Source organism: Piliocolobus tephrosceles, chromosome 4 (genome assembly GCF_002776525.5).
Source record: "Piliocolobus tephrosceles isolate RC106 chromosome 4, ASM277652v3, whole genome shotgun sequence".
NCBI lineage: Eukaryota > Metazoa > Chordata > Mammalia > Primates > Cercopithecidae > Piliocolobus > Piliocolobus tephrosceles.
Genome location: NC_045437.1, coordinates 151,012,111 through 151,026,671, shown reverse-complemented (window position 1 = coordinate 151,026,671; position 14,561 = coordinate 151,012,111). Strand labels below are relative to the sequence as shown.

Below are 14,561 nucleotides of genomic sequence, written 5' to 3'. Positions count from 1 at the left end.
TTTTTTTTTTTTTTTTTTTTTTTTTTGAGACGGAGTCTCGCTCTGTCTCCCGGGCTGGAGTGCAGTGGCCGGATCTCAGCTCACTGCAAGCTCCGCCTCCCGGGTTTACGCCATTCTCCTGCCTCAGCCTCCCGAGTAGCTGGGACTACAGGCGCCCGCCACCTCGCCCGGCTAGTTTTTTGTATTTTTTAGTAGAGACGGGGTTTCACCATGTTAGCCAGGATGGTCTCGATCTCCTGACCTCGTGATCCACCCGTCTCGGCCTCCCAAAGTGCTGGGATTACAGGCTTGAGCCACCGCGCCCGGCCTGTATGGTCATTTTTACAGTCCTGTGCTACTGTGCAAAGTGAAGATGATCAGTATTGTTATCTCTGTTTTACAACTGTGGAACCTGAGACTTATTTAGTGGTGAAGCTGTGGTTTTTGTTAGTTTGACTTCCGAGTTTATGATCTTACTCTTTATTATACCAGTACCCCTACACAAGATTTTTATTTTCTGAGACAAGGTCTTGCCCTGTTGCCCAGGTCTGGAGTGCAGTGGTGCTGTCCCAGCTCACTGTAGCCTTGACCTCGTGGGCTCAAGTGATCCTCCCACTTCAGCCTCCTGAGTAGCTGGGATTAAAGGCATGTACCGCCACACTTAGCTAATTAATTTTTTTTTTTTTTTCAATAGAGACAGGGTCTCACTATGTTGCCCACACTGATCTCAAACTCTCTGGGCTGAAATGATCCTCCTGCCTCAGCTTCCCAGAATTCTGGGATTATAGGTGCTACATAAAGTTGAAAATAAAGTAGAAAATAATTCCTTTAGTAGCCCTTGACTTTTCCTCCTGGTAATGGGCCAAATTCTTTTTTTTTTTTTTTTTGGAGATGGAGTCTATCTGTCACCCACATGCCGGAGTGTGGTAGCACGATCATGGTTCACTGTAGCCTTGGCTTCCTGGGCTCAAGTGATCATCCCATCTTAGCTTCCCAAGTAGCTAAGACTATAGGTATATGCCCTCATGCCTGGCTAATTTTTCTTTATTATTTGTAGAGATGAGGTCTCACAATGTTACGCAGGCTGGTCTTGAACTCCTGGTCTCAAGGGTCCTCCTGCCTGGACTTTTCAAAGTGCTGAGATCACAGGTGTGAGCCACTGTGTCTGGTCTTAGGCCAAATTCTTGAAAGAGCAGTCTTATTTATAACTTGTTTTATTACCCTTGAAGTCTGGTATGTGCAATTCCCAGAAAGCCACTCGTCTTCTTCATCGTCTTGTGCCAGCCACATTGGCTTCCTTGGCCTTCCATAATCTTTTTAGATCTTTGACTTGGTGTTCCCTCTACCTGGAACGCTGTTCCTCCAGATAGCCACATTATTCCTGTGATTCCTTTGTCAAGACTGTCTTCAAATCAAATGGTATTTTTTCAAGGAGGCCTACCTTGATCCCGCTATTTTAAATTGTACCTTACATCCCTTTTCTCTGTCGTCCTTTCTGTCACTGCCCCCGACCCTAACCCAGTACTATTGTTTATTGTCTTTCTCTCCCACTAGAATGTAAGTTCCCTGGAGCCTGGGATTTTTTCCTGGCCTGGTTGGTTCATTTCCTGGAGCATTTAGAATAGTGCCTGGCTCATAGAAGGTGATCAGTAAGCATGTTTTGAAAGAGGCATGAATGCTCTTGAAGGTTGCTGTTGAGGCCGGGCGCGGTGGCTTAAGCCTGTAATCCCAGCACTTTGGGAGGCCGAGACGGGCGGATCACAAGGTCAGGAGATCAAGACCATCCTGGCTAACATGGTGAAACTCCATCTCTACTAAAAATTACAAAAAAACTAGCCGGGCGAGGTGGCGGGCACCTGTAGTCCCAGCTACTTGGGAGGCTGAGGCAAGAGAATGGCCTGAACCCGGGAGGCAGCAGAGCTTGCAGTGAGCTGAGATCCGGCCACTGCACTCCAGCCCAGGCGACACAGTGAGACTCTGTCTCAAAAAAAAAAAAAAGAAGGTTGCTGTTGAATAGGTGAATACTGATGAAACACAAGGAAGACCTTTTCTCTGTCTTCTGAGCTTGTTTTACTTAATATCAATCCTTTCTACCAGCCCTATTTTGTCTCCTAGTGCTGCAAGGCACTGAACTAGGCATTTTACAAGGTATTTTAATTGACACTCACAGCAGGTATTCTACATGTTGTACAGAAGAGGAAACAGGCTCATAAAGTCTAGTTGCATAGCTGGCAAGTGGCAAAGCCAAAACTTCAGCCTATATCCAGCTCCAGAGCCTGTGCTCTTTCTTTCGTGTTACTGCATTCAATACTGTTTTTTTTTCCTTTTTGTTTATTGAGCTATAACTCACATACATAAAATTCACCGTTTTAAAGTGCACAATTCAGTGGTTTTTAGTATATTTATTCGGTTGTGCAGCCATCACCACTGTGTAATTTCAGACATTTTCATCATCCCAGAAAGAAACCTGGTTTTACCTGTTACAAGTTAGTCCTGATTCTTCTTACCTCCTTCCCATTGCCCAGCAAACATTACCTTCTGTCTCTATGGATTTGCCTGTTGTGGCAAGTGGCAATTTTATATAAATGGAACAATACAGTATTCTTTCACTGAACGTATGTTTTGAAAGTTCATCCATGTTGCACATGTATCAGCACTTCATTTTTTCTTACGGGTAAATACTGGATAATGCCACATTTTGTATGTCTGTTTTTCAGTTGGTAGGTGTTTGGTTTCTTTTTGCTTTTCAGCTATTATGATTAGTGACACCGTGAGCATTCATGTACAGGTTTTTAGTTGTGTAGCTATGTATTAGGTTGGTGCAAAAGTAGTTTGTGGTTTTGGCCATTAAAAAAACAAGTAATGGTGAAAACTGCAATTACTTTTGCACCAACCTATATTAGTCTATTCTCACTAGCTATAAAGAAATACCAGAGACTGGTTAATTTATAAAGAAAAGAGGTTTAATTGGCTCAAGGTTCTGCAGGCTGTACAGGAAGCATAGTGGCATCTCCTTCTGGGGTGACCTCAGGAAGCTTCCAATCATGGTGGAAGGCAAATGGGGAGCTAGGCATCTAACATGGCAGGAGGAGGAGCAAGAAAGGGGATGGGAGAGGTGTCACACACCTTTAAACAATCAGATCTCGTTAGAACTCACTCACTATCACAAGAACAGCACCAAGAGGTTGGTACTAACCCATTCATGAGAAACTGCTCCTATGATCCACTTACCTCCCACCAGGTCCCACCTCCAGCAATGAGAATTACAGTTTGACATGAGATGTGAACAGGGACACAGATCCAAACCATATCCACCTAGTGGTGGAATTACTGAGTCATATGATAATTCAACATTTAACCCCTTAAGGAACTGCCAGATTGTTTTCCAAAGCAGATGCACCTTTTTACATTCCCAACATTGGGATATGAGAGTTCTAATTTCCCCATATTCTTGCCATTTGCTATTATCTGCCCTTTTTATGATAGGCATCCTACTAGGTATGAGGTGATATCTTTATGTGGTTTTGATTTGTATTACTTGATGACTAATGAGGTTGAGCATCATGCTTTTCATGTGCTTATTGGCCATTTCTATATCTTCAGATGGGCACCTGTTTAAATCCTTTGCCTATTTTAAGTTGGATTATTTGTCTATTTTTGTTTGTTTGTTTTTAAAGAAGCCAGGTCTTGCTATGTTGCCCAGGCTAGATGCTAACTTTTGAGCTCAAGCAGTTCTCCTGCTTTAGCCTCTCAAGTAGCTAGGACTGCAAACACATGCCACTGCAGCCAACTTAAAAAAAATGTATATTTAGTGTAAGAGTTCTTTATATATTCTATACTAGATCCTTATATATAATTTGCAGAAAATTTCTTCCATTTGTGGGTTGTCTTTTTACTTACTTGGTAGTGTTCTTTGAAGCACAAAATTTTAATTTTTTTTATGATGTCCACCTTATCTGTTTTTTGTTCTGTTGTTTGTACTTTTGGTGTCATAGCTAAGAAACCATTGTGAATCAGAGGTCATGAAGTGTTATCTTCTAAGTGTTTTATAATTTTAGTTCTAACATTTAGGTTTTGATCAATTTTATAAGTATATGGTGAGAGATAGGGGTCCAACTTAATTCTTTTGCATATTGCACTTGTCTTAGCACCATTTGTGGACAAGATCATTCTTCATTGAATATTATTGGCACTCTTGTTAAAAATCGGAATATATTTCTGGGTTCTCAGTTATAGTTGACTAGTTTTCTAGTTTTCTAGTTGACTAGTTGACTAGTTTTCTAGTCAACTAGTTTTCTCTTACAAGTCTGGCCTTCTTGTTTTTGACAGTCTTGGTTCTCTTTATTCTGTTTCTTTTATTACAGAATCTTCCTCTCCTTATTCCGACGTCCACAGTCTTAAGGGTCCTAACTTTTTTTTTTTTTTCCTAAATCTTTCCCAACTCATGTGTTTTCATACAGCTCTGGCTTTCTTCTCCCACTCAGAAAGGCCCTATGCTTGCAACCTTTAAAGAATCTACTGTGCTTAATCAAAGGTGATCAGATCTTTTGACCCCTGCCTTTGTAATTTACTACCACTCTTTTCTGGGCTCTCACTGTAGCTTTCTGATCCATGTCTCTGGTTAGGTTTATTGTATGTACTTTAGACAGGTTAATCCTGTGTACTTTGACTTCCCTCTGGCTGAGGGAATTGAATTCTGTTTGTCTGTGGCCTTTCTACTCCCATCTTCTGCTGCTTCTAAACATATCCCTTACTCCTCAGACTAGATAATTCAAACTAGATATTATGCCTCTAAGCCTAATTAATATATGAATTATATATTAATATATAATATATAAGCCTTCTTATTGTATACCTCAGCATAAGTGGTTCTACAAAGAGCATAAATATTGGCATTACAAATCCCAGCTCTGCCATTTACTAGTTAAGGTGGCAGGGATTAAGTTAGTTAATCTGTATAAGCTTTAGTTGTATTATTTATAAGCAAAGATTAATACCACTTACTTTCTAGATAGGTAACAGAATTTTAAAGATACGTGTAGTGCCATAGAGTAGCTATTTAAATAAATGTTGGACTTTTTTTTTTTTTTTTTTTTTTTGAGACAGACTCTCTCTTTGTCGCCCAGGCTGGAGTGCAGTGGCGCAATCTCGGCTCACTGCAACCTCCGCCTCCTGGGTTCAAGTGATTCTCCTGCCTCAGCCTCCCGAGTAAGGATTACAGGCTCCTGCCACCATGTCTTTGCATTTTTAGTAGAGATGGGGTTTCACCATGTTGGCCAGCCGGGTCTTGAACTCCCGACCTCAAGTGATCCACCAGCCTCAGCCTCCCAGAGTGCTGGGATTATAGGTGTGAGCCACTGCACCCAGCCAGTGTGGGACATTATTATGTTACTGTTCCTTCTGCTTAAGGTGGTAACTCCCTTAACTCTGCTGCCCACATCCTTCTTCTCCTTTGAGGGATGGGTTCATTTCAGAGTACGATGCCTTCCATAAAGCTGTTGCTGGCATTTCATTTCTTCCCCAAACTGGTTGTTAGTGCTTCCTCCTTTGAATTCCCATGACACCTTGTGTTTTCTTTCTTGTAGCTTGTATGCTAAAATGCCACATAATTTCTTAGTGGTCAGATCCATCTTTTCTGGATAAGTTATTTGAAGGCAGGGATGGTATGTTCAGCTTTGTGTTTTGAACGTGGATTTGTTTGTTTTTAGTTTGTAGCAAGTGCTAAATTAGGTGAAGTTCTGCTTATTATATAGGGTCAACATCTCTTGCTTATTCTCTCGTTTGGTAATAATACTATTTAAGACAGTGTGTGTGTGTGTGTATATATATATATACACACACATACACATATTTTTTTTTGTTTTGTTTTTTTTTTGAGATGGAGTTTTGCTCTTGTTGCTCAGGCTGGAGTACAATGGTGCATTCTCAGTTCACTGCAACCTCTGCCTCCCAGGTTCAAGCGATTTTTTTTTTTTTTTTTTTTTTTTGAGACGGAGTCTCGCTCTGTCGCCCAAGCTGGAGTGCAGTGGCCGGATCTCAGCTCACTGCAAGCTCCGCCTCCCGGGTTCACGCCATTCTCCTGCCTCAGCCTCCCGAGTAGCTGGGACTACAGGCGCCCGCCACCTCGCCCGGCTAATTTTTTGTACTTTTTAGTAGAGATGGGGTTTCACCGTGTTAGCCAGGATGGTCTCGATCTCCTGACCTTGTGATCCGCCCGCCTCGGCCTCCCAAAGTGCTGGGATTACAGGCTTGAGCCACCGCGCCCGGCCTTGTTCAAGCGATTTTCATGCCTCAGCCTCCCGAGTAGCTGCGATTACAGGCGCCCGCCACCACACCTGGCTATTTTTTTGTATTTTTTTAGTAGAGACGGAGTTTCATCATGTTGCCTGGGCTGGTCTCAAACTTCTGACCTCGGATGATCCACCCACCTCGGCCTCCCAAAGTGCTGGGATTGCAAGTTTGAGCCACCACTCCTGGCCTAAGGCAGTATTAATATTTTTTTAAGGCAAATATCTCTTTCTTCAGCAGAGAAAGGATTTGCAGAGAAATTCTTCCCTGAGTAAATAGTTTTCTTCAGCATATTTCCATAGCACCTTGTTCACAAGGCTATTTAATTTTGAGTGCATTGTAATACTCTATAATTTGTGAACCCTTCGAGACCAGATGCCTTGTCTTAACTGGCTGTTAATTTTTTGTCTCCCTCCCTCCATAGAGCTCTAGTAGGGCACAGCCCTTGACGTATGATGGGTGCTCAAACATTTGTTGAAGAAATAAAAGAATGAATGAGCTCCATCTTTTAAAATACCATAATATATCAGCATTAATGTTACGAATCCACATAATGATTGCCATATGTCTGTATCTTCCTGAAGATATGAGAGAGAAGACTGTGTTAGATCCAGGAAAGCCTTTTAACTGTGTAATTCATTGGAAGTTTTTCTGGCCTGACAAATATGTGGAGCTTTTCTTTACTCTTAGAATTTTACAGTGCTTCTAAGCCTAATTAATATATGCATGTGAGGCAATTTTTTTTTTCCTCTCTTCTGCTCGTGTTGTGCATCCAATGATGATAGCTAGGAGAAATTTGATAGGTCTGTTGAGAAATAGCTAGACTTCTTGAAAGTGCCTTAAAAAAAATTCATGGAAGACATGAGAGAGTGAATGGCTTTTAGACTTTAATGTGAACTGAAGTGGGCTTGCTCAGCCAAAGGAGGAGGGAGTAATTGCTTTTCCAAGATTCCAAAGATAGTCTCCATACAGGCCCTATTTGTATAACCAGTGGACAAGACACAACACTGGCCCTTTATAGCTGTAAGAAAAGAGTGACAGTAGGCACCGTAAATAATTTTAATAGACACAAATGACAGAAAGTGTAAGTTCCACAAGTTTCTAGGAAATGTTATAAATTCTTTTTTTTTTTTTTTTGAGACGGAGTCTCGCTCTGTCCCCCAAACTGGAGTGCAGTGGCCGGATGTCAGCTCACCGCAAGCTCCGCCTCCCGGGTTTATGCTATTCTCCTGCCTCAGCCTCCCGAGTAGCTGGGCCTACAGGCGCCCGCCACCTTGACTGGCTAGTTTTTTTTTTTTTTTTGTATTTTTTAGTAGAGACGGGGTTTCACCATGTTAGCCAGGCTGGTCTCGATCTCCTGACCTTGTGATCCGCCCGTCTTGGCCTCCCAAAGTGCTGGGATTACAGGCTTGAGCCACCGTGCCCGGCCTGTTATAAATGCTTAATTTTTTTTTTTTTTTTAAGAGACACGGTCTTGTTCTGTCACCCAGGCTAGGGTGCAGTGGTGCAATCATGGCTCAGAGATGGGCTAAAGAGATCCTCCTGCCTCGGCCTCACAAAGCACTGGGATTGCTAGTATGAGCCACCGTGCCCAGGCTATAAATAAATTCTTGAGCTCAGGATTGTAAGTTGGATATTCCTGTTAACTATAGTAAAATCTGTTTTATATGTTTTTAGCTAGTTTTAAAAAATTGGAGATACGGTACCTCTTCATTATAGAAACTTTTTATAGGTACCAAATATGTAAAGAGGCAGTGTGTAACCCAGTGATAACTATTATTTGCCTTTTGACTCCGGTCTTTCCTCTGTATTTAAAAAGAAACATACATTTATAATTTAATTTGTTTCTGCTTAACATTTTTCATATATATAAATATTTTCATAATAGTCATTTGTAGGCTACACCATAATTTACTTAACTAGATGCTTATTGTTGAGCATTTGAGCTTTCGGTAGTATTCTGTGAAGGAAAGGAATGAATCAGTGGCTGAACTCTATTTTCACATACCAATGAGTCTCTGTTATGGCTGTACACGTTGCATAGTTGGGATGATTAATGAAGTGTGGTGGTTCTGCATAATTGTTGCCCTGTTTCCGTATTCTGTGGATGTGAGAGTAGATTGCATTAGATATGCTTTTTTTCTCCCGTTCAAATCTTGAATTTTTCTTTTTTTTTTTTTTTGATACATATAATGCCCTTTTTTGGAAAGGAGCATTATTAGATCAAAGGGAAATATTTTTAAGCCTCTTAATATATAGTACCAAGTCACTTTCCAGATATTTTGCTTTCACCAGCAATATATGAAGGTGCTTTTTTAAGTGATAGCTATAAAACAAAGGAACAGCAAACACAACAAAAATGAAAACTCTTAAACTAAATTTGTGCATGAAATATACAAAGATTGGATTATTTTTATATTTTTTAAAATGTAGATCAGTTATTTGAGTTCAGATCAGTTATTTGAGTTCATTGTTGCTTAGTTTGTTTTTCGTTCTGTAAAACAGGTGATTTGATGAAGACTGCTGCGGGAGAGTTCGCAGATGATCCCTGCTCTTCTGTGAAGCGAGGCAACATGGTTCGGGCAGCTCGAGCTTTGCTCTCTGCTGTTACCCGCTTGCTGATTTTGGCTGACATGGCAGATGTCTACAAATTACTTGTTCAGCTGAAAGTTGTAAGTATACAGGCCTATGTCTGTAATTTGTTCTATCACAGGAAGATTGCTACTGGCCTTCCTTAGTTCAGCATTCCTTAGGATTTAGTTTGGTTTTGAATTTGGTTTATCTCAATGGACCAGAGATGTTTTTGTTTAATTTCCACTTACTCCTCTATTCCAACTATGTATCATCCTGGCTCTGTTGTGAGCCAGTGTTGTCTAAAATGAAGAACTTGTAGCAAAGATACTGTTTTGACTCCTTCCCTTTTTCCAGTAATGATTAAATCTTTCCTTGTACTAGCAGAGTTCCGGAGTTGAGAAAACCAAGATGCATTAAATTTTGTACTTTAAGGTAGAGGCCAGTATTAGTGTCTTTCCCTGTATGAAGCTCCTGTGTAATTGCTGTTTAAACATTAGAGGACCATGCAAACTCAAGAGTGCTAAGTTTGGATTGCTTTTTGAGTAGCTGTTAACAGGAATGAAAATTTCTAGGATGCCATCTTTATATACAGACTTACATTCAGAATTTTTGGTTTTTGGGGTCTTTTTTTTTTTTTTTCATAGGTTGAAGATGGTATCTTGAAGTTGAGGAATGCTGGCAATGAACAAGACTTAGGAATCCAGTATAAAGCCCTAAAACCTGAAGTGGATAAGCTGAACATTATGGCAGCCAAAAGACAACAGGTACAGTCATGATTTGGGCATATATTAAAGTTGTTTATTTTACTGTCTAGAGGGAAAAACTCATTCTTTATGTTTTCTGAAAGTACCAATTACCTACCTTCGCCAATATAGTTTCGTTAAAACATTTAAACTAAGGTGTCTTTTCAGTATTGTACTGTTAATAAAGTTATAATTACATTGCATTCATGTTATGTTCCTGTTTTAATTCTTGTGAACATTTTATCTTAAGTAGCTTGACAACTTGTGATGAAGGTAGTGTCTGGAGAGGTAATAGGTCTTTGTGTATTTAAGGATTAACCTGAGTTAGTGGTGCAGTTTTGTTCAGGTTTTTAATAAACCTTAATCCATTTAAACATACTGGAATTGTCTCTGTATCAGAAAGTATCTCCATACCTTGCCCCACTAGCTCTGTGTCTTGTTACTTTTTAACTGTTTCTTATTGTTACTAGTAGTTTCCATTGTGTGGCATGAGGGTCAGTGTTACTTTTCCAAGCTCCAGTAGCCCTTTGACCCTTTGGCATTTTCACTGTTGGGGTGCTTTGAAACCTTTCCTGTGCGCCCTTGCTGTTGGACGCTGTGTATTTCAGGTGTACATTCTTCAGAGAAGATCCATATATTGCTATCCGTCTTCTTACACCTTTCATAGTCCTGATCACGCTTATGGTTTAAATTCTTATTTTAAAACAAGCCCCAAGAAGAATTGTTGTTGTTAGCTAATACCTTTATCAGTTAGGATACTTTGCACTGGAGTTTGCAGAAAACCCAGCTTCCAAACTTCTTGAAAAGGGGGGATTTATTTTCTCAGTGACTGTAAGTCCTGAGTTAGGCTCAGTGACTTCAGGGTTGTTAAATATAAGCGCTTTGCAGTATCATCAAGGATCCAGGTTCTTGATATTTTTCATCACTGCTGTCTTCAGTGTGCCTGGCACTGGGTGGCTGCAGAGGCTCTGTGCATGACATTTGCACATAATATGTCCAGTGAGAACAAAAAGGACTGTTTCTTCCATATGTCTCTCTTTATAAGCAAACAATCTAGAAGCTCCTAGCAGACTTATCCTAAATCTAAATTGTGCAACATGCCTATTCCTTAGTTATCCCTGGCAAGAGGAAAGCAGTCTGCCTGACTCAGAGTAATCCAGATCCACCTAATGCTCTCGCTTAAGGGGTAGCCTTAACACCCAACAAAATACTCAACAAAATATCTGACAGGTAGTGAGAAGTTGGATTGGAAGTGGGAGTAGGGAATGGATTTGGGTAGGCAACCTGCTATGACTGCTATAGACTTTTTTCATTACGACAAGATGGTTGTTAGTAAATACTTAAAAGGGGGTCTCACTCTGTTGCCGAGGTAACAGTGTTGGAGTACAGTGGTGCCATCATGTAACCTCCATTTCCCCAGGCTCAGGTGGTCCTCCTACCTCAGCCTCCCGAATAGCTGGGACTATAGGCACAGGACACCACACCTGGCTAATTTTTGTATTTTTTTGTAAATACAGGATTTTGTCATGTTATCAAAGCTGGTCTTGATCTCCTGGGCTCAAGAGATCCTCCTGCCTTGGCCTCCCAAAGTACTGGGATTACCAGCATGAGCCACCGTGGCTACCTACATACTATTAATGTCTAATATATGACAGCTTTTTTGGGGACTTCTTAGTCATTTGGTTATATTTACATTAATATTAAAAATCTATGCCATAGGGTTGAGAGGATTCAATTAAATAATATATGTACAATATTTAATATAGTGCCAGGCACTAAGAAGGCCCTTCTCAGTAGACAATTGGTGAATAATAGCTTATTACTTTTATTTCAAGTCATAAGATATGATCAGACTAACTGTATATATGAGATCCTGGTTTTGGATTTCTAGTGCTTAAGATTATACATGGTGGCCGGGTGCGGTGGCTCAAGCCTGTAATCCCAGCACTTTGGGAGGCCGAGACAGGCGGATCACGAGGTCAGGAGATCGAGACCATCCTGGCTAACACGGTGAAACCCCGTCTCTACTAAAAAATACAAAAATCTAGCTGGGCGAGGTGGTGGGCGCCTATAGTCCCAGCTACTCGGGAGGCTGAGGCAGGAGAATGGCGTGAACCTGAAAGGCGGAGCTTGCAGTGAGCTGAGATCCAGCCACTGCACTCCAGTTTGGGGGACAGAGCGAGACTCCGTCTCAAAAAAAAAAAAAAAAGATTATACATGGTAATATATATAGCTAGGTTGGTCTGCCTAAGTTAGTGTAGGCTCAGTGTGCTTTTTTTTTTTTTTTTTTTTTTTTTTTTTTTGAGACGGAGTTTCGCTCTTGTTGCCCAGGCTGTAGTGCAGTGGCACAATATCGACTCACCACAACCTCCGCCTCCCGGGTTCAAGCAGTTCTCCTGTCTCAGCCTCCCGTCGGTGTGCTTTTATAATTTATTTTTGTGTTGGCTTAGTCTCCATCATACAAGTATCTTTTCTTTTTGCTGGAGCTAATTGATCCTGAGAATAACTTGTTTAATAGACTGGTCATCCTATAAATGTGGCAAGCTGGCCAAATTACGTTCACAATTTATTTTAATTAATGGTTTTGACACGAATTCTTGTTTGAATATGTGAAGTAAATATTAAGTTATATTTAAAAGATACAGTTTGGCAAATAGTCCTACTGGTTTAAAACGTAGTCTGATCTTGGTGTATGAAAACTGTTATTTAGACAAAATAAACATTAAGACTGCCATTATTGTGCGTCATTGCAAAATGGTGAAATAAGTAAATAGATGGTGTTCTTTTTTTTTTTTTTTCTGTGGTGGATTCTCAATGTCACCCAGGCTGGAGTGCAATGGTGTGATCTCGGCTCACTGCAACTTCCGCCTCCTGCGTTCAAGCTCTTCTCCTGCCTCAGCCTCCCGTGTAGCTGGGACTACAGGCGCCCACCACCGCGCCCGGCTAATTTTTGTATTTTTAGTAGAGATGGGGTTTCACTGTGTTAGCCAGGATGGTCTCGATCTCCTGGCCTCGTGATCAGCCCGTCTCGGCTTCCCAAAGTGCTGGGATTACAGGCGTGAGCCACTGTGCCCAGCTGAAATTATTATATACATGCTGGATAATCTTATGTTTGCCCTTCCATATTGTTTCCCACCCTTGTTTACCCTGTTCTCTGCCCCAGGAACCTAACCTGCCTGGATTTCATTCGTGGACTCCTGCTTGGGCTTGGTGAGTGGGACCACCAGCAGGAGGTCAAAGGAGATACAGAGTGATGCTATGTCGTTACCCTCAGGCCTCTTTCCTGCTGGGTGCCCTGGGTTGCTAAAAGTGATGCCTTTCTTGTCGGGTGGCATTCTCTACACATCTTGCTCCCTGGTTTTGGTAACTGCTGCCTCCTCTTGTCCCTTCATGCCTAAGTGTCTTACCAGCTTTGTAGTTTCTCTGTATTTTGCCCATACCTTTGTATAATAGCATAATCTCTAAACTGCCTTTGAGTCACCCGATTTGATTTTACTTATTTTTTTCTGCCAGGATTTTGAATGATACGTAATTCCCATTTTCTTGGGTTTATAGTAAGTCATGGTCATTTGTAGTTTTCCTTGGGCCTAATTCTTTACACTTAGCCTCCTAAAAGAGAATTCACTGAGTAGACTGGTTATGAGCTCCTGTGCCCCCTGTTCACAAAATGGCCTTTTATAGACTTGGGCCTTGGTGTATATTACAGTAGACTAATGCTTTTCTTGGAAATTAAACAAATACTCATTTTATCCAAAGGGCCCACCCAGCCTGATGGAAACTTCATTCTTTCTTTTGGGCACTGTCCACTGGCCTCCTTTAATAGAATTTATTCCTCCTATTTAACTGTATATTTATATCTGATAACTGAGCTTTGGCTACCCACCTCTCCCTACTACCCTTCCTCCCTTCTATGAGTCAACTTCCTAAGCTTCCATATAAGTGAGAACATATGGTATTTATCTTCCTGTGCCTGGCTTATCTGACTTACCATAGTATCCTCTAAACTCATCCATGTTGCTACGAATGACAGAATTTTGTCTTTTTTAAATGGCTAAATAATACTCTGTTTTGAATATATGCCGCATTTTGTCTGTTGATGGACACTTATGTTGATTTCATATCTTGGCTATTGTGAATAGAGCTGCAATAAACACAGGAATGCACGTCTCTCTTTGACATACTGATTTCCTTTCTTTTGGATACCCAGTAGTGGGATTGCTGGATCATATGATGGTTCTATTTTTAGTTTTTTGAGGAAATTCCATATAGTTTTATGTATTTGGCTATACTGATTTACATTCCCACCATCAGTGTATAAGAGTTCCCCTTTCCCTGCATTCCCACCAGCTTTTTTTTCCTTTCATTTTGCTAATAGCCATTTTAACTAGAATGAGATGATACCTCTTTGAGGTTTTGATTTGCTTTTCTGTGATCATTAGTGATGTTGAGGATCTTTCCATATACCAGTTGGTCATTTGTATGTCTTCTTTTGAGAAATGTATGTTTAGCTCATTTGTCTTTCTTTCTTTTTAAGACAGAGTTTTACTGTGTCACTCAGGCTGGAGTGCAGTGGTGCAATCTCGGCTCATTGCAACCTCCACCTCCCGAGTTCAAGCGATTCCTGCCTCAGCTTCCTGAGTAGCTGAGACTACAGGCATGCACCACCACCCAGCTAATTTTTGTATTTTTAGTAGAGTCAGGTTTTCACTATGTTGGCCAGGCTGGTCTCGAACTCCTGGCCTCAAAAGTGATCTGCCTGCCTTGGCCTCCCAAAGTGCCTGGATTGCAGGTGTTAGCCACCGTGCCCGGCTACTTTTGCCCATTTTAAAATCAGATTATTTGAGTTTTTGCTGTTGAGTTGTTTGTATATTCTGGATATTAATCCCTTATCAGATGAATAGTTTGCATATATTTTCTCCTCTTCTTCAGGTTGACTGTTCACTCTGTTGATTGTTTCCTTTGTTGTGCAGAGGATTT

At 40.9% G+C, this 14,561-nt stretch overlaps 1 protein-coding gene across 3 annotated transcripts in view; it reads left to right on the top strand.

Annotated features, from left to right (window-relative positions):
- The window catches only part of CTNNA1 (catenin alpha 1), a 177,395-nt gene that overhangs the window by 45,463 nt on the left and 117,371 nt on the right, over positions 1 to 14,561 (top strand). For all 3 annotated transcript variants that reach the window (XR_002727076.1, XM_023195287.1, XM_023195290.1), the window contains exons 4-5: positions 8,773 to 8,939; positions 9,486 to 9,605. Coding sequence is in view for 2 of the 3 variants with exons in the window: in XM_023195287.1 (XP_023051055.1) it covers positions 8,773 to 8,939; positions 9,486 to 9,605 (287 nt within the window). In the remaining variant the exon portion in view is untranslated. The remainder of the gene's footprint in view (positions 1 to 8,772; positions 8,940 to 9,485; positions 9,606 to 14,561) is intronic.